This window comes from Solea senegalensis, linkage group LG2, assembly GCF_019176455.1.
Source record: "Solea senegalensis isolate Sse05_10M linkage group LG2, IFAPA_SoseM_1, whole genome shotgun sequence".
NCBI lineage: Eukaryota > Metazoa > Chordata > Actinopteri > Pleuronectiformes > Soleidae > Solea > Solea senegalensis.
The window spans coordinates 12,142,319-12,168,864 of NC_058022.1; the positions used below are offsets into that span (position 1 = coordinate 12,142,319).

At 40.3% G+C, this 26,546-nt stretch overlaps 1 protein-coding gene across 5 annotated transcripts in view; it reads right to left on the bottom strand.

Moving 5' to 3' along the window:
• Positions 1-1,559: 1,559 nt before the first annotated feature.
• The window catches only part of galnt13 (UDP-N-acetyl-alpha-D-galactosamine:polypeptide N-acetylgalactosaminyltransferase 13), a 32,437-nt gene continuing 7,450 nt past the window's right edge, over positions 1,560-26,546 (bottom strand). Inside the window, exons 3-14 of one of the 5 annotated variants that reach the window (XM_044019174.1) lie at positions 22,643-22,811; positions 20,385-20,551; positions 19,552-19,759; positions 18,051-18,221; positions 16,893-17,010; positions 15,857-16,037; positions 14,060-14,199; positions 12,442-12,540; positions 11,922-12,056; positions 11,536-11,565; positions 8,550-8,779; positions 2,884-2,945 (exon numbers count right to left, since the gene is read on the bottom strand). In XM_044019174.1, the coding sequence (XP_043875109.1) occupies positions 8,594-8,779; positions 11,536-11,565; positions 11,922-12,056; positions 12,442-12,540; positions 14,060-14,199; positions 15,857-16,037; positions 16,893-17,010; positions 18,051-18,221; positions 19,552-19,759; positions 20,385-20,551; positions 22,643-22,811 (1,604 nt within the window). In that variant the 3' untranslated portion in view covers positions 2,884-2,945; positions 8,550-8,593. Of the gene's footprint in view, positions 2,946-8,549; positions 8,780-11,122; positions 11,566-11,921; positions 12,057-12,441; positions 12,541-14,059; positions 14,200-15,856; positions 16,038-16,892; positions 17,011-18,050; positions 18,222-19,551; positions 19,760-20,384; positions 20,552-22,642; positions 22,812-26,546 lie in introns of those variants that run through there. The other 4 variants (XM_044019175.1, XM_044019176.1, XM_044019178.1 and 1 more) reach the window with 4 other exon arrangements.

The window sequence follows — 26,546 nt, forward strand, 5'->3', positions numbered from 1 at the left end:
GCTCTGTGAAGGTTTGAAATTTTCATTATTTTTTTATTTTTTTTTTTTCATCCCAACATCTCAAGAAAACAACCGGCCCCCGCACGATAAATCTACCGACAGTAGGAGAGAACAGTTTCTCCGTTACACTTCGTCCACTGCCACTTTTATCTTTCAAAACAGACGGCTGGATATTAAGGAAGGGAATTTAAAGGATTCCTATGAAGACGGCGTCCGTGTTGTTTGTGTGTTTCTTCAGTCGGAGTAAAACATGAATTAGAGGCCGTTCACATGAGTGTCTTTCTTTAAAAAAAAAATGCTTTAAAGCAGCAGGAGGAGTTTCGAAACGAGGTGTGTGGGGTTTACACTTCTGTTGTCCATCATTACTTAGCAACCAAGACTCGAGAGCTGCTCAGACGACTGACACAGGAGCTTCGTTACGAGTTTATTTCAGAGTCGACAAAGACGAGTTGGACTTACTTCTTTTGACCCGAGTATCAAAAAGAAACACAGCAAAAGCACTTGCAATATTTTTTCGTCTATGACGTCTATGCACCCCGCACTCATTTGTACATGCACATGACAAAACCTCCCCAGTGATAATAATGCATGTGTACAGGCTAAAGGCACTGCACGTGAACAATTCATGTTATCCAGCCGTGAAAATCGGAACGATATGTAACATGATGGAAGATGCATCTTCACGTCGTAGCGCTGTAAAAATAATTAAGCCAAAATATGCCGGATAACCTCTTCCTCCGGTGGTGTCATTCAAACCAGAGTCTGATTGATCCTGGTAAAGTCCATGAATTTGTACATTTAATGATGTTGAGAGTTAATGCTGTAGTAACAGAGAATGGGGTAATAGTTTATAGACATATTTTCTTCATTAGTAAGACTCATGAAAGTTAAGTAGGTCTCCTTGCAACACCAACCCCCAAATATCAGTCAACTGTTGCCATGGTAAAAAGGCCCACCCAGTGGCTTGAAGCTTAGTCACAATTTCTAAAAAATCTTCTTTTGGAAAATGAAAATTCTGCACAATGGCTTAAGTTTTGGGATTTATAGTTCTCTTACACTGGAGAGGGGGAAAAAAGTCGAGCTCTAGAAACATCACTTTTGGTGTTTTTCCACCATATAGCACCGCCTCGGCTCGACTCTACAAGGTTTGGTTGGTTTTCCATTACAATATAGTTCCTCCTCAACGTGGGCGGAGTCATCACAGCACGGCTGCATGAAACTCCCGTGACTTTGTTTTATAGGACGCGCGCGCACGCACACACACACACACACACACACACACACACTCACACTCACGCACACACACGCACACACACACAAACTAGTGACTTGTAAAGCAATAGTTTGCAGTGTAACTGAATCATTAGAATCAGTTCATTAAAAAGATTAGTTCAGTACTTCCTCCATGACACAAGCACAGACTCCGTCTGACACAGTCACTGAACTGAAACACAGCCGGCTTTCATCAGTACTGTCGCTAAATACATCAGACTCCTCTGGTGAATGATGAGATTTTAGACATTTCCTTGCCAAATGTTGGAGATTAACGCACATGTTCAATATTGTTAAGTCTTTTTAAGTGATCTACACTCTGACCAATCAGTGGCCAGCACTGTGACGATGTCACGCACAGTATCACCTCAGATCGCTTGAAACTTCGCCTGAGCAGGCACTAAAAAAAAAAAAGTTACTAGTTACTACCGCAAGGGGAAAAGCAAAAATAACCGTGCCACATCGCGCTAGTGGAAACATGCCATTTGTCACGTTTCAGAGTAACTCAGGACTCCTTTAAACCTGGCATTAAAATGTGTTTTATTGTGACTGCAACTGGATAGTGCCTGAACACTTGTACGTACAGGTGTAAATACACCCGAGGACAGATTGTCATCTGATCTGCCGAACCACTTCGGGAGGTGGTCGGAGACGCATTTGTGACCACATGGAACAGAAGTGTAAATGCGATGCATCTCCAGTGCGTCTCCACTCCACCCACAACAACTACGTGAGCAGAAATACATGAAAGCGTTGGTTTTCTGCTCTTGACGACTTCTTCCCTTGCTTTAAAAAGCAGAGAAGGCCATACAATAGTGTGACTTCACATGCTGCCATTGTTGTTGTTGATATAGGAGTGCACAGGACGTGACGCTGGAAACCTTTGAAGAAGGGTGATGTAAGGGTGGATGACCACCCTTGACCATGATCTGATAACAGAAAATGCATTCTAATGCCATGTGTAAGGGGGGGCCTCAGACACTGACATGAAAGAAGATGGGCAGCAGCTGTAACAACAGTCTCATTCTATGATTGTAGCTACAGTATACACCGATGCACACTGCACACCATGGCAGACACCTGCTTTGCAGCATCGCTCTCGTTACAAATGCCCTTCCGTTTGATCGTTTGTCCAGCTGCTGATAGGCAGTCTCAGCAGCGCCGCTGACACACAGCGAACAGCTATGAAGGATATCAATGTTGTCCATGTGCAGACCTCACACATCGTTCTCCCCTGGTCTGCTCGGATATGACAAGAGACGTTATAGCCTATCATGACGCCACAATGTCAGGTGCAGCTGCTCTCCAATCTGTGAGGAGCTGTGAGAAGAGACACCTCCATAAAAAGATAAGCTGCTGCTGCTGATGATGCTGCTGCTGCTGCTGCTGCTGCCTGAGTCTTTCATATTGACTCACCAGGTTGTAACAGGAAAAGGAACACGATGGTAAGAGCCACCTGGTGTGGGTGAGGAGAGCCAGGACTGGTGAGACAGAGTGGGATAGAATGGTCGGGTCAGGTAGAGGTGCGGCGATTAGACATTGAGGGTCATGTTTCGCAGCAGCCACTGCTGAGAGCGGCTGCCGTTGCAGTCTCTCAGGGTGGGGACCATCTTGTCCTCCTCAGACGGCATATCCAAGCACTGGTTGCTGTTCACGTGGAGCAGGGTTAGTCGCTGGAAACAAATGAATAAAGACATAGGCAATTATACAGGGTTAGAGAGTAAAGAGTGTAAAAAAGTGGACATAGTCTTCCGGTTTGGAGGGCGAGTCTTCCTAAAGAGTTAGAGGTCTCAATCACTACTTTGGGCTCTTTCTTTAGGAACACATAATATCAATTTTGTAAATGATCTTCCCATTTAGAGGAAACTGGGCGTCATCGACAGCTTTGGTCATCCAATTGCATATCGCGAGCCTACATCCACTTTTTATTGACAGCCTATGGTAAAGAAGTACACATGAACGAACAGACATGACACTAATGCAAGTTGAATACATTTTCTCCTCCAATTGAAACAAGAATCAATCTTCACCATGTCCTTACTGAAGGTTTTCACTAATATGTGTCAGGGTTAATCCACTTGAATGACCAAGATCAAGACACAGTTCAAACATTGATTTTTCCATATTTCACAGAATACCTTTTAGCTCTCAGTGCGTACCTGTAGCTGGAAAAAGAATAACGCAATAATTACTGTACATCCAGAGAGCAGAGAGTTCCATTCCAGACAGATCACACATTGCTGCCCATTAAAACACAACACGGTGAGAGGATAACCCCAGTTAGTGGAGAGAGTGTTGTTAAAAGAACTCGTTTCAGAACCCATCAGCTCTGTCGTCTGATGATGAATTAGACTCGGAGGCATATTTCGGGTCTTCATGTGTAGACAGCCGATATCTGGGCTAAAGTCTAAAGTCTGACCAGCAATGTGAGAGTCAACCCTGACTGACTGAACAAGGTTACAAATAAGAGACAACATGTACCATCTTCTTTTTGCTTACTTATTTCCAATTATCTGCATGTAAATGTAGATTAATAATAATGTATGGCCAATGCATTTCTGTCAATGTCTTCCATCTTTTTTGCTCCCCACACAGAACATTAACATTACATAGGTTCGAGTCCCCACCAGGTCAAAGGGCTCGGGTACCCCTGAGCAAAGTACCCACCCCCCCATTGCTCAGTGACAGAGAAGATGGGTTAAATGCAGAGAAAGAATTTCCTTGAGGTATTAATAAAAAAAATAAAGCTCAAACACGATTGCACTGATGGTCAAACTAGAAACCAGAAGGCTTACTGTACAGTAATACAGCCCATAAATCATGTCATTTGCCAACAGATTCTCATGTGCAAAATCTGTAAATAAAATATTAGTGTGGGATTTGTTTACTCGTGCCTTTAAAAATGTCAGTTGAATCATTCCCACTTGATTGACAAATCGGCTCATCCTCTCATTGTTTTCGTCGAGGAAGGCAAAAGCGCACAAAACATGAGCTCAGTATTCATTCATTTCAGTTACTGAGTTTATACTGCAGTGACAAAAGCGTGTCCTCACGACAACATTAGCTCCAATCCATCGCTTCCTCCACTGCAAACGCACACGTACTCCTCTTTCCCCGGTCAGTGCTGTCTGTACTGTTTCCATCAAATCAACCAGAAAAGCCAGAAGACAGAACAAGTGCATTTCAAATGTCCAGACTGGAAATACACACCTAAGGTGATGAGCGGAACTCCTTCATCACAAGAGCACGCAGCAAGGTAATCTCTGTGACTATCTGCCACAGGGAAGACAGCAGCAAAAGAAAACCAACTACTGTAAGGAAACCTCTCAATGGCCTTGATTTAGCACCATCGATGCTCAGGAGTAACCTGCTTCTGCGATTTCTGTCCCTCACTTTAGGTTCTTTCCTTGTTCTCAACATGACATGCAGCAATAACAATACATGTATTTGCATAGCGCCTTCCATCAAAGTGCTTTACAGTAAATAAAGAAAAATACACAACGTCTAATAACATATACACAATACAAACATTAAAAACTAATAAGAATGCAAGAAAAATACACAGTGCTAATAAAATGACAGACGCACTAAAACAACGGTTGTAAAGGGAAACAAACCGCTGAAGACTGATAAACCATTGTGGACAAGTGTGTCTTCAGCCACTCCATTTAAAAACCTCAATAGAGCTGAGCTGCCTGATATCAAGAGGAAGACTGCTCTGTAATGGCACGCTCACCAACCGTCTTCTCTCTGGGACGACCAGGCGGCCGCTGTCCTCAGATCACAGGGACCGTGTGGGCACATCAACATGTATTATGTCTGCCAAATATGACAACAATGATTTATAAGTGGGGAGCAGCATCTGCAGGCCCCTGATACTCTTCTTGAGCAACCCTGATTGCAGCACATTACAGTAGTCCAGCCTGGATGCTACGAAAGCATGGATGAGAGTCTCAGCATCTTCGGCATCTTATGCAACGTGCAGGGAAAGGAGGAAAGGAGGAACTCATCTTTTTTTGTCGTTGCACAATGAAATTTCAAGGTCAGATAGAGGGTTGATCAGAGCTGCTGCGACTGAGCGTGCGCCACAAGGGACCAACCAGACCGAATGTGTCCAACATGTTTTGATGGCGGGAGGAAACTGGAGAGCCCCAGGGGAAACCCATGCAGACACGGGGAGAACATGCAAACTCCAGGAATCGAATGCAGCACCATCTTGCCGTTTACCACTACTAACCACTGTGCCACCCAGTATGCAAATGTACTTAAATAAATAATACTTTGTTTTATTCTATGCAGTACATGGTAGTCATGTGTCTGACCTGAACACAATCTAATAAAGTCAATCTCACCAAGGCGGTCCATCTAAATAAGACGTCTCCCTCACTCGCTGCTTGCTACATCAATGCCGCCTCTTACAAAACAGACTCAGAAGTGTATAATGTTACTCAATGTCTTGCTTGGACTTAAAGGTCCTGCATTGTGCTCATTGTCTGGCTTAGCGTGACGCTTGGGCAACTCAGGGAGGATCAAAATACTGGGACCATGAGCTCCAAATGGAACTGGACTGTTTGTCATCATGATCATTTTATCATGTGGCTAAGACATAATTCTTCAGGATTATACTTTGAATGTTTACAGAAGATATTCACACTACTAATGAGCGCACACAAATGCCCAGGCCATGTTTGAGCTTCAGCCATAAAATACGAGGGCCTGACTCTGCCTGCCTGGATACAAAGAAGTGCGAAAGCATAAACACACACACACACACACACACACACACACACACACACATCCGCAAATGCACACTTCCCTCAAGTACACATTGCAGACTGCCTGACAGGGCACATTTGTACAAACAAACCCACAAACAAAGAAAGACAGTGAATGCTTATCCTTACTGTACAAGCACCTGCCAAAAATCTAAAGAAAAGAACAATATGGCTGCTCTACACTGGAGACTCCCTCTGTTTTGGCTGTAACTGTATCCAATTTCAGCACCTTGAAAAGGTAAAAACTTCAACATAAAGTTGATTATTCATTTGAGGTGCCTAATTCAATAATATTCAAGCAATGACACTTTGAGATCAGTCCTCTACGTGTATGTCACTCAAATTAAACTCACCCAAAACCAAAAGGAACCAAACATTTAAGCACTAATTCAAACCAAGAGACCAAAATCAGATGAGACAAAAGTGCTCATTATATTTTACTTTGACCAAATCAATGACAAACTTTTTGAAAAAGGCCAAAAATGTGGCACATTTTCATAACCATAACCATTACCTGTCAGAGTTGATCAAGCAAAACATCATTTTTATACCGACTGATTTCCAGGGGCATTTTTTTTTCCATTCCTATCAACAAGACAGCTAATAATAATAATAATAATAACAATAATAATAATAATAATAGAATAACATTTTGTAAATTCATAACAGTTATGAAGCTGAATTATTTTGTGCTGTATAAATAACGTGGAATGATGGGGCAATATTTACTCATTTCCTATCTGTGCATGAGGACTATTAAAGACTTCAAGTCACACAAATATCGAAAATATTCCAAAATTTTCTACATGCAGAAAAATTAAATAACACATTTGCACATTTGAATTTGACTGAATGTCAAAAAGTCCCATCTATGGATGCATTTTACATACACACTAAAGATAATACACAACTGCAAATCTTTTTTTTTTTCCCAAAGCTCAAAAATACTAATGACCCTTATTAGACTCTGTACGCTGCTGACACCACACTTGACATCATACATCATCCCTAAATTGCCAAAAAATACCACTTCAGCTCCTCATTCACACAAATTCAAGCCAGCAACTCAGTCCAGCTTCAGGTGTTGCAGCCAGGAGCCAACAATCCCACTGCAATTTCTGAAGAAATTGCGTTTTCTAGTTATTTTATGCTCCCACAGGGGCAGGCAAAACTCCCACCTCAGTCTCCCAACACACAAGCCACTGCCTCCAGTGCAAGTCGCTCAGAGTGTGTGCACAGCTGAGACCAGCTAATTAAATGAGGATGGTTTCATAACCATGAAACCCGGTTGAGGAACGTTACCCTCTTTGTCACCAGGCACGCTACACTTAGTGAATGGGACAAGAGATTGACACCTTTTTTTTTTTGCTGAGTGTGAAAGAAAATCTCATGAGTTGAACAGATTCTTGTGGCAAATACAAAAAAAACAACAACGATGAAATGTCTCGTCACAAAATCAGGCAACTGTCTCTATTACTATAATCCTGCCATGCTGTTGAGCTCTCATTTGGTGGTGCTGGGTGAGGATCTTTGAGTGTGGACAACAAATCAGGCCATCTAACAGCAGGTCATTTTACTGCTGTCACACACAAGCAGCGTTGGGAGCTCCTTACACAATTAACCCCCGCTTGGCCAAAGAAACGGTGGCGTGCTACAGTGAGATTACTCTTTACCATTTTGAGAAATACAGCAGTGCAGGTTGCGAGTAGCAGGACGTTCACCAGAGCAGAAATGAACGCAGAGAAAATGAAAAAGCGACGGAAACTAATGACCATGACAGAGGGAAACGCTGAGGCAGAACATTTTCTTTACAAAAGTATGTAAATAAGCAGGCTGAGTGGTGAGGAGCATTGATAACTGGGATTCAGTGGTTTTACAATGTGTACATGGCACACAGTGTACACAGCTGCTTCACTCCAATAGCAGAGTGGCCCGAGAGGCCAGGGCCATGAAAGGTAGGCTCACAATGAAGGATCACTTCAAAAGAACTTGTAAACAATGGCAAGCCCATTTCAATCAGCCCTGCATGTAGATAATCAGCTAAAAATAAACACGTCTCGCTCCATCCTGGCTGGCAACGTTCACTGGCAGCACTGGCAGTCCAAGCGCAGTTTCCCCCCCATTTAAATAAAATATTTATGTTTGAAAAATAAATGTCAAAGGAGATCTAATTTAGCATGACGACTGACTAAAGGTCTTGCAGATAGCATCTTATACACGGAACCATCTTGATGGCACATCTGTCATTGTGCCTTCGCTCTGAAAGGTCACTAGTAAAAAAAAAAAAAAACACCTAATGTTTCCTAAAATAATCAGCATGCATATTCAGACTAAAAGCTTAAAGATGAGCATCACAACATGAAGCTCTGCATTTTTCTGTTCCCAATGACAAAATGTTATGGATCTAATCTACTTCCACTTTCCCCAACACTAAACTACACCACTACAGAGCTGAAACTAAACTACTACCAGCTTTGGCTCTGAGCCTTAAATTATACTGACCTGCTCACCTCAGGACCTACAGCTTCCACAGAGCTGACGGAAGCTTAGAGAAAATAATCAGTGGGGTTGAAGTAGAGGCGTTTAGCGACCTCCAGACGAGTGTAGTTGTGGAGGATCCAGGCCTGTACAGGACTATTGTTACAGTACTCCACTGTGGGGCCGTAGGTGCCGTCCTCCAGACGGCTGATGGTCAGACATGACTGGGTGATGATGTGGAGGAAGTTGTGCTTCTGCAGCCAGGAGTTAGGGGAGGGGGAGAACATTGTAGTGAAGGTCATTCTGAGAAGTTTGGTTTTGCAACCCAATGTTTGCAGTTTAATTAAGACATTTTTAACTGGACTTCACCAACTTGCATTTAGCTTTGTATTACTAGAAAAGGGGTAGTGTTTTTGAAAAATGGTGCTTCCCAACCTCAGTTTCCCCTGAGTTGAGAAATATCGTCATTCTTTTCTTTGTTACGTGCCCACCAGTGACACTTGGTCCTGTTAGCGTAACTGTTAGCAAAGATGGCGGACACTGTTTACATTCTGGGAATGAGGTCCCGCCCCCCTACAAGTGGGTCTAAAAAGTGAGGAATTAGCGTTGTAGTTTCAAGGCTCGGACCAAGTGTCACCGGTGGGCACGTAACAAAAAAACAATGAAGATATTTCTCGACAAAAATACTACCCCTATTCTAGTAATACAGAGCTAAATGCAAACCAGTGCAGTATTCCTTTCATTTCTGATTGAAACAACAACACGGCAATGCAGCAGCATTGTCAAATCTTCTAATAGGGATGACATGTAAAATGAGAAGGTTGAATTTCAGACACAGACATAAGTTTTTGATTATAAGGTTCAATCAAGATTGAGCAAATATTCACTGTACAAACTGAATGGATGGAAACTGCAATGTTTCAATGGGCAGGACGTTTTACAGTTGGCTGAGACAGATCCTATAGTTTTACGCTGTATTTAGTATCACAAGCAGTTTACCTTGCCGTTGACTAAAACAGAGAAGTAACACTGATGCCTCATTTTATTCTTCTTATTGTTCTATGCAATTAAACATTATTATATTATAGTTATATTATAAATGTACAGTGTTTTAAGCCTCATATACTTCAGTATCATTAAACATTTCTTCCAAATGTTACGTCTCGAATACGAGATTGGCACAGCGGCCCCCACAACCCTCATGTGGAGGATAAAGCGGTACAGGATGAATGGATGGATGGATGTTTTGAATACTTGTAGTGCTGACAGTGCAAGAATTCAACCTATTCTTTTACGTCACTGCAATGTCCTACACACGCACAACGTCCACCTGGTGCATTAAATGACACAAAGTCTCACTACTTAAAGCTTTATACAGTGATGGCATTTAGCTTACTTCAATTTGGCAGCAGAAATGCTGTGCATCTGTGAATAAGACAGCTTGACAACTCAACACTGACACAAATTAAAACCAAACCCAATTAAGCAAAAAAGTACAGCAGGATAGCAGAATGTAATGGTGTGTGAGACTGTGAGTGAGGAGAGTATTTCTGGCTCTAAGAGCAGAACAGGTGAAGAAAAAGAAGAAGAAAAAAAAAGGACAGAGCATCTGTTGTGAATGAATACAGAAGGCATATGGAAAAAGTCAGGTGTTCTCCTGTGAAAGTGAATCCGATGAGCAGATGAAATGTTAATGGGACTGTATTCAGCCTGAATTCAGCCCCCGACTGTCATACCTGGGCTAAAAATAACTTCAACCACCGACAGCAGTGAAACCCCAAAGCTGTTTACAACAGAGACCAGTCCTTACTTTATGAATTATTCATTTTTTACATAATACACCCAGAGAACAAGTGTAATGAAAGCATCTCTCCCAGGGTTAGTGCACTGCTTGATGGAAAGGCCTCAAGACCTACTCACCTCGTCAAATCCACATGTCAGTGATGGGACATTTTTATAGCACTGGATAGAGTGCAGTCTGTTTTTGAACCCTTCCCCAGTGGTTACAATAACATTAATGTTTAATATAAAAGATGCTTTTGAGTTGTACAATCCATAAATGCACTCGGAGTTTGGAGTCAGCAGGGCTTTGAGTGAAAATGATTTATAGCAGGAATATTAAGAAAATATACATTTTTCTATACAATTGTATGGATTGCTTTTGTGAAACCATTTAATTTATTTACTGATTAAACACACGATTGATTCATTGTCAATCACGTATTTAATCATCTGTATTGATTTCTGAGATATAACATTAGCTTCACTTCCGATGAGCTCTGTTTTATCTCTTGGTTGGGCTCTGATTGGGACAGTCGGCCCACTCTGATTAGTCTACAGCGAAGGGCGTGCATCTGAAATGTCACTCCACTGATCGACTGTCAACACCTCTGCTGTCACAATAACGACGCCGTCAATCTCCTGTCTTCCGTTTGTTTGGAAAGTCAGAATGAAACGGACTTTGTGATCGAGCCTGGCGCGTGTCGCTCCATTTTATGCTTATTGTTACTTATGGTATCCAAACCTGACAAAACTGCTTATTTTGTTGTTGTTGTTTATTATTATTGTTATTATTATGTTATTATTAATAATAACGATAATGAATGCTCCTATCAGTGTTGCTGTTGTTATTATTAACATCGTTACATCCACAAGCATCACTATAATTACTGCTATCATAACAAACATCAGTCAGTGCTTAATGACAACAATTATGCAAGCGTTCCTGGTCTCTCTGCCCTCTTTCTCCTACATTTCTCTGATCTCTTTCCAACCGATCGAGGCAGATGTCCACTGACTCTGAGAAACTGCTGGGGTTTCTGTTTGTAATAAGTGTCACGTGACTGATGTGTTGTGATTTGACACTATAAACACCAAACTGAGTCATATGACTTCTACTACAGCTTACATTATGTGTCACATTAAAGAACGGGGAAAACACAACACGACACAAAACAATCCAACTGGTGTGTGAACTAGTGTGGTATAAAAGAATTCTGCAACATCTTACCTCAAAATCATATTCCCACTTGCCAACATACTATGTAAAAGAAGAGAACAAAAAAGGAGAGACACAGCTGCTGGGTGGAAAACTACAAAATAGTATACAGCACCATCTAGTGGCTGAAAGCAGCAGAAAATCTGATGTTCCCACTTTCTTTGCACGACCCAAAGCCTCAGTTTGCACTAATCTCATCACACACACACACACACACACACACACACACACACACACACACACACACACACACACACACACACATACACACAAACACAGATGCAACCCATCAGCAATTCATCAAAGTCATATTCAATCCAGCAAACACCAGGACTGGCTGCCTGCAATAACAGCTTTGTTAGGGATTATTAAGCAACCGTGGCGAACAGGGATCCCACCTCAGCGTCGTACTCAAACATCTGATTTCCCTTCATGTGGTGACACTTGAGCATGACGACAGGCCCGTTGATGCGGGAGACGTCCAGACAGAGGTCATCCGTCCTAATTTCTTTGTCCGCCGTGTACGAGAAAACCTAGAGACAAGATGTCCCAGTCAAAAGATGAGGAGCATCGAGGGGCACCAGTATAATTCATCATTCTTCATCTTTAGTATAATAAGAATTTATTACCTGATTTAATACATAAAGTTCTTGATTTTACAACAAATTAAATTCAATTTCTGATGATGTATGCCAAGCAAGATGATATTTAGTGTTTTCTACATCCAAAGTCATAGAGCTCTACTACTCCTGTATCCAAAATAGAGAAGCTGGATTATACTAAAATAAGTTACAAATGATGACCATCACAATGGAGTATGCAAAGTAAGAATCATGTTATGTGTGGTAAATTGTTGATAACTGTAAAGTGTAAGTGTAAGTGTATATAAGTGTAAGTGTGTATGTGTGTTGTCCTTACCTGGTTTCCGCCCATACCATGACAGTTGAAAAAACCAACTCTCTCGTTCTCCTTCCTCCCCATGTTGTCCACACACTGGTTAGTCTCAACATTTCTGATCTAACAGCAAAAGGACACAGTGTTTCAAATTTACTTGGCTCAATTGTTTCTTTTGAATTCAAAACATAAAATGAATATGTGACACATGGTCAAAAAAAGCCCTATTCTTCATTTTACTGATCCATAGTTTCTATTTATTTGGTGATATATTGTTGTCCTACCTCATGCAATATGATAATCAATATGACAGAGACAACATCGTTATTTGACTTTCCATGGACGTATTATTTTTTACTATAAGATTGTTTTGCAATATATTGATTATCACAGAATTGTATTGTGATATTACTTTGCACCATAGGGGTGGTACCCTATGATTCCCACCCCTAATACATACAATTATTCAGAGTATGATGCAAAAAAAATGGGTTTATTATTTGGCATTATCACAGGTTGTATGCTTTTTTTATTGCTTTTTTTATTTGGCATTATGACAGACTGCATGCTGTACCAATAAAAAAAAGAAGGTATTTTCCCCATAACTAAACCAACCGTGACCGTTAATGACTTCACAATAATTGGGAAAATGCCTTTTTATCACACTGTTTTTGTGACTGCGATTAACATCTATCAGTTGCTCACATTTTAGGTGAAATCATGTCGACCACAGAGAGAGAGAGTGTGTGTGTGTCATCATTATTCTGGGTAACCACTGTTATCATGTCACCTCAGCTGTCTAATGAACTCATATCCACAGAACTAAAGCTGAGCTGGCATCATATCCAAGAATCTTATTACGTCCATCACACAGAACAGCATTCATAATTATGTGATGTAAAATCTAATGGTTCCAGCTGTTTAAAAAAAAAAAAAAAAGGCTGACTGCTTTATTGGAGGATGAGTATCCCTCAGAGGAAGTGTGGTTTAAGAGAAAGATGGTGCCGCATTGGCCACAGAGAGAGGTCGTACTGTAGCACATATCCTCTCGTCCTCAGCAGTATGAATGCTGAAGGACTACAAGCTCATTTATCAGGAGTTCTTCAGCTGACATTACTCGGGAAGGACCTCCATCCATCCACAGACTGCTCACTTTGCCCCCTGCTGCGCTGCTGTCCACACAAAGCTGAGGGCTACTAGAGTCAAACTGAGGCCACTTTAAAAATCTTTTTTTCCCTGTGTGGATGAAAGGATCTTAAACTTCTTTTATCAATTGACTCTAAGTGGACAATGTTGCAGGTCTATCTCTGCCAAATCATCTGATTGAATGTTTCCATTTTTTTTTTTTTAGATTCATATCACAGGAAAATACTTTTCTTCTTTGAGAAAATAGTGTTTTAAATAAAATCTCAAGTGCAACACAAAACTATACTCCAACAGACTGCACAAATATCCCAGCTTGTGTGCATCTTATTTCATTCAGCCTTTCCTGGATTCTGAGATTTTCACCTCTATCTCAAGGTAATATTTTCTTTTTAAAACCACAGCTTAGAAGCTGCAAGGCCAGATCAGCCGGAATGACTGAAGACACGAGTGTTTCTGCTGCATTGAGTGAAGAGAGAGAGCATAATAAAGTTCATACTTCACCAAGGGAGTAGTATCTTCTTGGGATCTGTGAGTCTGGGTAAATATTCTCCAAATACCAGGAGAATGGTTTGCACTTCAAGGCCTCACGTAGGGCTTTACGAGACGAGACGTCTCCATAGTCTACCCGCATCACTCCTGCAGAGGAAACGCAGAGAGAAGAGAAGTCAGCCATCATTCAAATCTGCATTTACATTTCTTTGATTCTGAAGGTGTTCATTCTTTCTTGCACCACCAAAACCAAACACCAGAGGGACTTATCTGCATCCTCACCAGTAAACATGGGCTGCTATAATCATCAAGGAAAATCTACTTGATTTGTACAGAGAGGAACGTGCTGAACAGTCAGACGCTGTTCATACAGATGGTGTTTGGTAAACAACGATCAGCCTCAATGTTAAAACAGGTAATTACTGTATGCATGTCGAGAAGAACGCTACTTTAATCAAACAGAAAGCCGCAAGATGCATCAGCCTTGATAAAAATAAACACTGTGGACAGATAAGACAGCGACTGAGTACAGACACTTACAAACACATCAGGCAGATGGTTTTTTCCCCAGAGTGCCTCTTGAGGACTCAAAGCCTGCATGTACTTTAATTCAGGGGGTAATTTATCATGAAAGAACATGATTGTAATAAAAGGAAAATTAGCGTACAATTTTTTTAAAAAAAAAGGGAAAAAAAACCAGCCGTATAGAGCTTGTCCATCAAACACGCGGCAGACAATGCAAACAGCACCTTCTATAATACAAACAATGTCTTACACTTTAATCTGGAAAAGAGAAATGTCCGAAATCTGGCAGATAAAAGCAAAGAGCCGAAGGCCACTCTTCCTCCTTCTGGCTCTCTATGTGCCCCTTCCCCTCTCTCCCTCTCTCCCTCTCTCTCTGTAAGGTCTGAGCTTCACATGTTGCAGATGATGAATAGCCTCTTTGATCTGGAAATCACCAGCGAAAAGGAAGGATGTGGAGGGAAATGTACTTTTAATAGGATCATTCCACACCACTCCCAAATTCTGCCTGCGCATCGTACCGTGTTCCTCTGTGCCAATAACTGAGGTCTGGCTGCAGCGTGGCCCAGATCATTCTCCCTAATGTGCTGCAGGAGCAGACAGTCGTTCTGGGGCCACAGAATGCAGGAAGACTCATCCATCACTGTTGCAGCACTGTCTGCCCACTCACACAAGGAAAATCCCTCTTGAGTCAAGAGGAAGGTCACAATTTGTGCTCCAAGATCAGCAGATTACGGATGATCTCTTATAGTTTGGCTGAGATTTCTGGGAAACTGCGGTTTCGTTAAAGGGTAATCACATTATGAAGTCAACAGATGGAGAGCAACTCATCTGTCCGTCTAGCAAGGTCATATTATTTTAGTTTGTCTGTGCCTTTGAGCTCTGAGAGACAGAGAGGACCATTTTCGACAAATTTCTGAACTCGATTTCAGAAAATAGGAAGCAATTAATTTGTCTTTGCAAAACAAAAGCAGAATTAAATTCTTACAACAGGCAAATGTAAATTCTTAAATGAGCAGGAGGGAGTGCTATTAAAGGCAGAGACAGAATACAATAGAAGCGATAAGACTTTCCTTTTCACACCGGCTTGCTAAATTGCATTTCTGACTCATGTATTCCCTGACACTTAAATGAAAATGAATGGTTCGTCCCATTTTAGCATTGGTGTGTCAAGGTGTGATTCTTTTTTATTTTATTTTATTTATTCTTATTTTTTTATTAGTATTATTTTATTTATTTTTTTTAAGGTCAAGGCGTCATTCACACATTCACTCTTCCGTACCTGGTGATATGATATAGAAGAAATCTTTAAAATCATCCATCCAGACTTCAGCCAGGCGCCTGTTGTTCTTGTTGATGACCTGGCCCGTTCCTCCAGGGAAGCTGTATGGCGTGGCCTTCCGGAAAACGTGGCCCACGTGGGAGCAGGTAACAATTTCCAAAGAACCACCACACTGCCATATCTGCAGACGTGTGAAGACAAGGTCACTTTTTTTTTTTACAAAAATATCGAAAACAATGAAACAGATACCCACTCTACCACTCTATACCCAAGATTCACAACATTCACAAACAAATGTAGGCAAATAAGTGAAGTTGGACACAATTTGTATGTTTGTTTTTATTTAACATACCAACACCACGGCAGACTAATATCACCTAAGAATAATACCTCTCAATAAGAATTTGAGATTTAAAGGAATTGCTACTGCTGCAAGTTGTATTTTAGCTTATATTTAAACTAATGCTATTATTATGGTTTCATGTAAAGGTCTAACACAGACATCCTGGATCCTTTAACTCTGGCTGCGATTTGCCTCTTTTGTAATTTCTACAAACAAAAAAACACATATACATATACAAATACCGACCTCATCAGAAATCCAGTTTCATCAAGCAGTTTTCAGCTGTGCACTTTTATTGAGCGCATATCCACTGCACCCTCAGATCTCAGTTCTTCGCTAACTGCTGCTGTAGCCCATCAGCCAGGTCAGTGTGTGCTCCAATAAGTCCGGCCAATTACCTCCAACCTTTCTTATCAATGAGGCATTACCAATCTGCAGAATTTCTGCTCGCTGGATGTCATTTTTGATGGTCATTTTGATTTTTGAAGTGAAGAAAAGCTTCATTTGAATGATTTTGAGTCCACTGCACCACAGATAACAAGCAAACAGCTGTTCCCTAATAAAGTGATTTGTCATTTAGTGTCTGATTATTGACAAACAAGAGGATAAATTGAGTTTCCTTGTCGGGATGACTGCCAGTTAGTCCAAAGAACACAAAGTTAATTGCAGATAAAACTTTTGTGGGTCACTTACTCTAAAAGACATTTCCAGGTTTTCTCCACCCCAGATATCCATCCCGGGATCATAGCTTCCGATTTCTTCAAAGTATGTTTTATCTATAGAGAACAAACCTCCTGCCATGGTGGGAGTCCTGGAAGTGACACAGAAAAACAAGTTTTTCTTCCTCTCTGATGCTGCATTTATTTGTATCCTTTTGCAACTTGGAGGAACATTCAGGACACAAACAAACTAAAGACCAATTTGTGAGAAAATTTTAGATCAAGCCTTAGAGGCGTCATTACTTTAATCTTTAAATGTATTCTATGGTGAAATATTATGCCCAAAATGAAGGATAATGTTTGTTTGCTAGGATTTGCATGCAAGCAACAAACTGTTGCACTGTGATGTAATGTAAGCCACAGTGAGCAGACTGTTTTTCTTTTCATAAGAGGAATTAACTCACACATATTTAGCATAAAACATCAAATCAAAACTACATAGCTGTTTAGGCAGTTGTTTGCATCAGTGAGATACACAAGAGAAAATATCTATTCCCATCGTCATCATCATCTAACAACTACTCCTATTTCATCCTAAAATAAAAATGGGACTTGTTTAATCTTTCTTGATTTCTTTTTTGTGAAGAAAATCTAAATAACCATGCATTCTTTGTTCTCTGCGGTCATTAAGGAAAAAGCCCATTAACATCGCAGATAAGAAAAAGTAATAGAGGAGAACATCTCTGTTAGGGATGCACAATATTATTGGCACAATACCAGTATCAGCCAATATTGGCTTTAGAATGTAACTCCTCCATTCCTACGCTTGCTCCCTCACCAACTATTATTTTCCCATGTTTATTTATTTTGCACAATGACTAAAATGTATATCTATATCTGATGTGACGTGAGTAAGCGAAACATAATGTTAGTTTCACTAGAGAAGAGACTGCAGGTCACCCTTGTGAAAGATGTCTTGATCTCGAAAGGTAAAATTTTTTTATTTTTTTTTAAAGTCATCTGCATTACTGACATATCAGCAACTCAGATATAGGCAAAAAGTCAAATACCATGCATCCCTAATCTCTATGGGTTTGTGTAACCTGGCATCCCTTCAGTTACATTTTCTGTTAAAAAGAAAACAAAAAAAAAACTAGTTTCAGCTTCAGAAGAGCAAGAAACCTTTGTGTACCTGACAGGGAGAGTTCTGTCCCCTTTGCGCCGATCCATCTCCCGCTGTGGAACAGGGTACCAGCGGAAATTCAGCTTCCAGTTGAATCCACCATATGTCATATCTGATCCTGCCATGTACTCAAACGTCTCATCGCTGATGACATCTATGATGGGGCACACCACTGCTGTCCTGAAAGATGCACGCAGTAGATTGTTAGGGTGAGATTTTCAATGCTCTATACGATTACATATCACTACAAAATGTAATGTTTGAGCCAAAGGAAAATATAACCATGTTGACCAAAGTGCTGTACTTGACATAAACACATAAAACAGACAGCATATGAAACAATGTAAACTAAAGCCAACATAAAAAAAAACAGAAATAAATATAATTAGACCGGAGAATATGTTCTTTACAAATGATACAACCAAAATAATCATTTTGATTACTACTGTAATAAACATGTTTCTTCGCCTTCATATTGGCTACTGTTAAATGAATTTCAATTGACATTGTATTGCAATAATAATAATAATAATAATATTTAATCAAAAAATGCTTTTGCCCAACTCTGTGATTCCATCTGCACTGTAATTAAAAACTAACATGAGAATGTGAAGACAATTATTTCCAGCTATATATATATATATATATATATATATATATATATACACACATATGGGTATTCAATGAAATGTTAATATCACAAATATGATTAAACAACACATCTCACAGCCCTGCATTTGACAAAGCCAGCCATGTTTTTAATCATGTGAATTCATAGAGAACACTGGTTCACTTCGTGCAGCATCTCATCCGTCTGCGCCCCGAGAATTATTGACATCAATAAATACTAAGTCATATGATAGCAATTTGTTCCTGAGGGGAAAATAAATGTGTCTGACCTCAGATAAGAGACGGATTGCAAGAGAATCATTATTAGTCCATTAATCCATCCATGTCTGTCTCACACACACACACACAAAAAACACACTGCACATTCTGTTTTTCAAATCTGGTTTTACAAGTCAACACAAGATAAAAAAAAAGACCTCCTTGCTCAATAAGCATGTATTTGCATGAAAACATGTCCCTCTCTACTTCAATGTGGCCTCCTTAGCATCTTCTTGCCTCGTGTGCAGCAGAGTTGACACTTTATATGCAGTCTGACCCAGCAACACATCTACAGCTGCTGGAACTAGATTTCCTCTGAGACAGCAGAAGAAGCAGACGATGCAAAACGATCATCTTCTCCCATCTGCAGTGCCAGTGTCAAACTGTGCATTCATGCATTGTAGTTTGCTGCCCCGACAATATTCACAGACGTGTGAGTCAATGATGCAACTTAAGTGAAACGTGATATCACGTGTATTAATGTTCCAGGACTGAACAGGCAAACCATCGGACCGCTCCTCCAAAAGCAGAAGAGTGCAATGCTGTATTTTCAATTTCTCCATATTAGCACCTTGCAAAGAAGCATCAACTTATACACGTGTGGTCCATTTTGGTCTCCTACCTGTCCTCTTTGATACGGGCCAGCAGGGGCTCGAGCCAGCCCACAGTACACTCACAGTGAGCGTCCAGGAAGGTGATGACCTGACCTTTGGTGGCAGCTGCCCCCCTCAACCTGGCTCTGATGAGACCCGAACGCTGCTCCATTCTCAGGATCCTCACTGGAACCTCCAGAGTCTGCACATAGTTCTCCAGCTTCTTCTTCAGGAAGTCTGGAACAAGAGAGCAGGCATTCGAGAAACAAGTTTTCAGATGAAAAAGACATTTAAATATTAAATAATAACAAATATAATTAATTATCATGTGTAACAGTAATTCTAATTAACAAGCTATTGCCTGGATATTACTTTTGAAATAACATGGTATTAGTAAATTATTATCACCACATTACCAAGCTGGAAATGAAATTAGATATAACATAACCACAATATTACCTCCCTGTTTCAGGATTTCTGCCTTAATATTACAATGTTGTTACTGTACTATAATATAAAGTGTCACCTTGTATTAATATTACTAATGTAACCAGTATTATTCTAAACTTAATGACTTAATTTAGGAGAAAACACTAAAATAATGACAGCTGTAGCTCCACATACGTGTATAGTTTGAGTCAGTGTATTATATTCTGATATCTGTTGCCACAGAATGTTAACCGTTTCTCATATTGCTGCTATGCTCGGTGATCCACTGAGACTGGATCTGGGATTTATCTCTCGCACCGGTTGCACTGATGTTCAAAATGAACATCCTGTATCCTTGACGACGGAGCTGCACCTGCAAACGTGCCGCACACTCTCTGAGCTATATGAGCCTATTGGCCGAGATTGTACCAACCTCGCTCGCTGGCATCGTCGACTAACACAACCTCCACGAGCAAGTGTCTGGGAGAGCGGCTGATGACGCTGTGAACAGTCCGCAGCAGGGTGCTCCACGCCTCATTGTGAAACACAATGACAATGCTGGTGTTGGGCAGATCGTCTGGGTGCACCTTGGTTTTACAGCTGATAGAACGACATGGAGGGGGGGGGAAAAAGTAACTGTAAAAACAAAGTAAAGTCACATGTGAATTCTGGTGAATTAATCTCAATCAGCTACAGACGAGGGAGCCACACAACAAGTTTAGACCCCTTAATATAAAGCTCAAAAAAGAGAGATATAATGTCGTGGTACATAATAATTGATAATAATTTCATGATCCAATTTCCAGATTTCCAGATTCCAACATTGGGAACCATTGAAATCATATCTAAAGAAAAGAATCAATTAAATATTTTTGCTTAATCCAGTGGGTTGAAGGGCATATTCTCCCTGTGTATGTGTGTGTGGGTTTTCTCCCACAGCCCAAAAACATGCAATGAGTGTGAGAGTGGATGGTTGTTTGGTTCTATGTGGCCCTGCAATGGACTGGCAAACTGTCCAGGGTGTACCCTGCCTATCACCCTATGTCAGCTGAGATTGGCACAGCATCCCCCACGACCCTCAGGTGGAGGATAAAGCAGTAGAAAATGGATGGCTGGACAGTGGGTGAAAGGAGAAATCTGACACAGCCACCTGAATAACATTGCATGCCTTTTCTTTAACTCTTTGGAAAACCAAAATAATGAACAGCAACTAAACAATATCATACACAGCTAATCTCATACCTTAATGTAACAATTTGAACCCTTATAAATTCAATCTTACCATCTCTAACTTACCTAAAAATGATAGTGTTGGATTTAACTCTGTTTTCTATGCCTGCAGTTCATTACGTTGTTTGTTTGAGCTGCAGTGTTCTGCTGCTCACCAATACCAAAAATATCACCAAAGGAAACAGAACAAGTAGTTGACAGTTATGTCAGCATGTCCTTGGCTTGACGGCTTGTCTGTCAAAGCTAAAGAATGACAATGTGGCAAACTTGGATCAGCACTGTAGTGGATCATGATAAATAAGGAATACACTGCATTACACAAAAAAAGGGGAGAGGTAGATGGACAGTGCAGCCTGTATGGCAGGAGAAGGAGCAGTGAAAGGTGGTGGAGGGCGAAAGGAGTCATCGGAGCAAACAGAAATGCTAGTTCAGTCCTGTCTATTCAAAGTGACAGCACGGAGTGACACAACTGGGCCAAGAGGGTGCCTTTGAAGCAAAACGTTATCACCCTTCCGAGTCAAAAACTGGTGATTCTGCATAGCTCTGAATAATTTTCACCAAGAGCTGGTGAAATTCTGCAACACCAAGCTGTGCTCTGTAATTAACCCGCTGTAATATTTATACTGTGAGGGTGAAGAAGCCAAGACGGACCAAAAAAAGTGTAAACAGCTGTATATGCACTTTTTCTTGTTAATAAAGGTCTTTTTTTTGTATGTTGAGTTGGCATTTTGTTAAATTTTTGTGCTCTATTTCTTATGTGAATGGAGTCTTTGGTGCCGTGGAGAACTTGCATTCAGCAGGAATAAGTAAATATGAATCAAACTCGCATGCATCCCAAGATGAATGTGTTCATGTTTCACACAAACAGCTCCTTGGATTGTTGTTAAGTGCTCAAGTAGATCTTCTTCTAAAAAAAATAATAGTAAATAAACTGCTCCCATTCAAATGTCAAGCTTAATTGAGGGATCTGATGGATTCTGCACTGAAACGGTGCCCATTATTAGCACCGTTTTTTTTCCCCACATAGAACGAGTTAATACCAATGACTTCAAATAGACTCAACAAACCGGTTTATTTTTTATTTATACCATCTGTATAACGTTGCTTAAATACGTTTAGAGCATTTCATCTGCAGAGCCTGCACCTTGTCTCATTATCTGCAACCCTGTTGAGACTCCTGTCAAGAGAAATAAGCCCCGCTGCTTTGCTGAGCCATCTAATACATTTGTCTGAAGCAGTATTCAGTGAACCCGACACACAAGTCCACACACATTAAGACTGGTAATGGGTTTGATAGTGAAACCATGACTCTCCAGTATCAAAGGTATCAAAGTTAACAGGCAGTGGAGGAACAGGACGAGGACTGAGTGTGATTGAAGCCCGTTGGAAAAAGCAGACATTATGGGTTCAGTGCTGTGAGTCGGAGCATGCAACTGGAAGACACCAAAAGGTTATACGCACCCATCCAACCTCACATCTGGAAGACTCCTGTTGAGAGCAATCATGTCACTGGCCATCAAGTTAAACTGGTTAATCTTAAAGAGCTCCTTCATCTTCTCCTGGTCATCCTTGGGGATGTTCACCGCCTTGCCCATCTCCCCTGGACCCTCGTGGCTCCGAGATATCACCGCTGCAAAAGTGAAAGAGACGATACAGAATTGCATTCACCAGCTATTTCTATTTTATTTTTTATTTTATTTTTTTTTAGATACACCTGTTCTCTTTAAAGTGCTCTTTAAAGCAAATATCCAATCAGCCACATGGCAGCGAGTCGCTGCATTTAGGCGTGCAGAGTCATGATGACATGGTCACGACGACCTGCTGTTCAAAGTTCAAATTGAGCATCAGACCGGGGAAGAAAGGTCATTTTAATTACTTTGAATGTGGCATGGCTGTTTCCAGACAGGAAACTGCTGATCCACTGGGATTCTCACATGAAACCATGAGCATCTCTGAATAACAACACATCAACCTTTAAATAGATGGGCTACAGCACCAGAAGACCACACTGGACACTTTATTAGGTACAAATAACATGTAAAGAAATGTCCAGCGAGTGTATTTCTGATAAGAAAACATCCCACATAATAGTTTTTTCCCTCAATTAATGTTTGATTATATTATTTATTGATAGTGAAAGCTTATAAGAATAACAACTGTTCAACAAATGACATCTCCTCTCTGAATGGGAGTCGGAACAGTGTGGACTGAGTGCACTTCCTAACCCCGGTCTGTTCACCCTGTTCCTGGAGAAAATAATAAGTTATTGTGGCCTTTCGAGAACTCTGTAGTCTGTAGAAAGCATCACAGATGCAGGGTTTATTATCCGTCTCTCCATGCTGAGGAGAGTGCAGCGAAGCATGCTAATCCCATCCCTGTAAACAGTGTAAAGAGTAACCCGACTGTTATTGTAAAAAGCCAGAGGACAAAAACATAATTTCCCAGATCAATGTGCACGTAGCAAAGCAGATATTGTGGATTATAACAGCAGTTTACGAACTGCCCGCTTATTTACAGCATGGTATGTTCCTCTAACTGATACAAACAGAAAATGTGATAGCATTCTCTTTTTCAGTATTTAAGTCTAGGAAAAAAAAACCACCACAGACCACAAAAAAAGCTTAAGACATTTAATACAGAGAGTGCAGGGGCTCTGCTTAAGCTCTCTCCTGGTTACTCAGGTGAGTATTAAGCACTGTATAGGGATATTTGATTTCAATTTAATATGTTAGGAGGTTTTTTAATTCAGAGATTTAGCAGAATGTACTAATGTTTCTTCAGTCAAACGCCTACAAAACATCAGCAGAGCTGTTGATTCTTCTGCTTCTGCTGCTGCTCAGAACTGACTCCTTTCACCAAAGGTAAATACTCACCCATGCATTTATCTCTCCCTCTCTCTCTCTGATAATCTCTAAGAGCAAAGGCAGTGATTTCAATTAAAGGTGGCAAACAGTTCACATTAGCTGCATGGCCTCAAGTTAAGAGGATTTCCTACTGGCCCTCAAAGAGACAAACTGGAGTTGGCTGGACTGCTAACCTGACTGACCGTGCCATTTTCTCTTTTGTGCCGCTGACATTACTCTTCATTTGGAGCCCTAAAAAGTGATGGACACTGCTCAACAGAGAAAAAAGGCTTCAATCAAATGCAGCATCAGCTCCACTTTTCAAATGCATCACACTGAACACAGCAATAAACTCAGCTCATGGGATTTCAGGCACAAAAAATGGAGGAATGACCGTATTTACACAATAACCAAGAACGTAAGATCGCAACAAATGTCTTCCTATATTGTAATGAAGGTGTAGTAATAAGAAACACCAATTTTAACACATGTCAAACAAATTTTGCCTTATATTCATAGGAAGCAAAACAAAAGTATATTTATATCAGAGGTGGGGGACTCGAGTCACGTGACTTGACTCGACTTAGACTTGAGTAAAGACTCGAAATTACCTGTACTTACCTGTAAATATTTACATTTTCTTAAATATTGAGGGGTTAACATTGCAATTTCTTTTTGAAACACAGAAAACATTGATGTATAAATGTATTGCATTGCATTGTGTTTTTGTTACGGATACAACTCAAGCAGTTCAAAATGACTATCATTTTTATTTTTTTAGCATATTTAAATGTAGAAAATATAGGAAATCATCTTTATCTTCTGTATTCACATGACTTGAGACTTGAATGCTAATATATTTGTTGAGTGGACAAGAGTGATGGACCATACAGTTTACTTTGGTCAAGCTGAATAAATGACTGGCATGAGCAAAGATATAACTGCTCTAGTCTGTAATTGAAAACCTTATGTAAAAGGGTCATTATTGACCTGGTGATGGCTGGATGTCAGATAAAAGACCCTATGTTCAAAGTAGCTACTGAAATCATCACACAAGTGAAGCAAACCAGCCAAAAGTGAGTGATTTTAAATTAAATATGCATTCATCAAAATCCAAATACTATGTGCGCTGAGCATTTAAGCACCTAAAGCACTTTTAAAATGATGGTTTCCACTTCCCGATTTGCCTTGCTGCATTGCACTTTTTGTCCGTCTTTGTTTACTGGAATACAATGTTTCCTGCTATCCCTCGTTTATGTTATTTGTTTGGGAACATGAAACTGAACCTTATTATATTATACATTGATGTTCAATACTGTGCAATTCCCTGTTCTAAATTAATAAGTAAATAAAGCTGTTTTGTGTGTGACACAGTGAAGACACCCACTCTGCACAGTGGAGCAGATGATTGTTGGTTAGTTTACTCTGTGAGTCAGTTAGAGCAGCTCTGAGGAAAAAAACACCTCTAAGTAATCCTACGTGATAGTAAGTACAAAGCACCAAACAGATCGACCAAGCATTTCAGCATCTTTTCGTTAGTGTAACGATCAAAGTGGGCAGATTCTGATTCAAAACCGATCGTGAATAAAAGCCACAAAACGTCTGTGGTGAAATGAATAAGAGACTTGTAGCGTCACAGCAAAATGCAGTGAACGGAATTAGACTTTTGTATGGTAATCAGTCTCAGTAGCTGGCAGCTCTGCCACATTCCATCCTTAAAAGCAGCTTAGCTTCTTACAAACCTGCTTACTCAAGGACATGTGAGGAAATGAACTCTGCTAAAGCTTTGTTTTAGGTTAATATTAGAAACACACACACACACACACACACACACACACAATCTCTCTAACGCGCACTCAAAAAAAAAAACAATGGATAGAGAATCAGCAGATAAATAAATCCAACACTGTTACATAAATGGTCTGATTTTATATAATGCTTTAGTCCTGAGGACCACTCAACGCTGCTTTATAGTACAGTTTTGCTCACTCACACATTCATACACTGCATCTATGTGCAGCATGATTTTTTTTTTTATCATACATCTTTCATACCCGCTCACAGCCGTCAGGAGCAACATGGGGTTAAGCGTCTTGCCCAAGGACACATCGGCATGTAGACTACCACTGAGCTACCGTCAGTTTGTAGATTAAAAAAAAAAGTCCTCTTTTGTCATATTATTCACAGCAAATTACAAGAGACCCAAAACTAAAAGGAGAAACATTGTTGCTTCACTCAAATTCGGCAATCCAACATGTTGAGCAGTCTCAAAGCCATTTTCTTTTGTAAAAAAAAAGAAGAGTGATCTTAAAAGTTCTTCCTGATTTGATAATGTCAATATTGCTGAGACTCTTATGAACATTCAGGCTCAAGGGCTCAAACTTGTGTAAATCTCATGCTGTAATTTTTGATATTAAGGGATTTATTTTACTTTTCAGTTCCCATTAATATCATCGCCCTTTTAGATCATAGTAGACAGATTGTAATTAGACAAAGAAATCTGATGTAATCTTCACCCACTA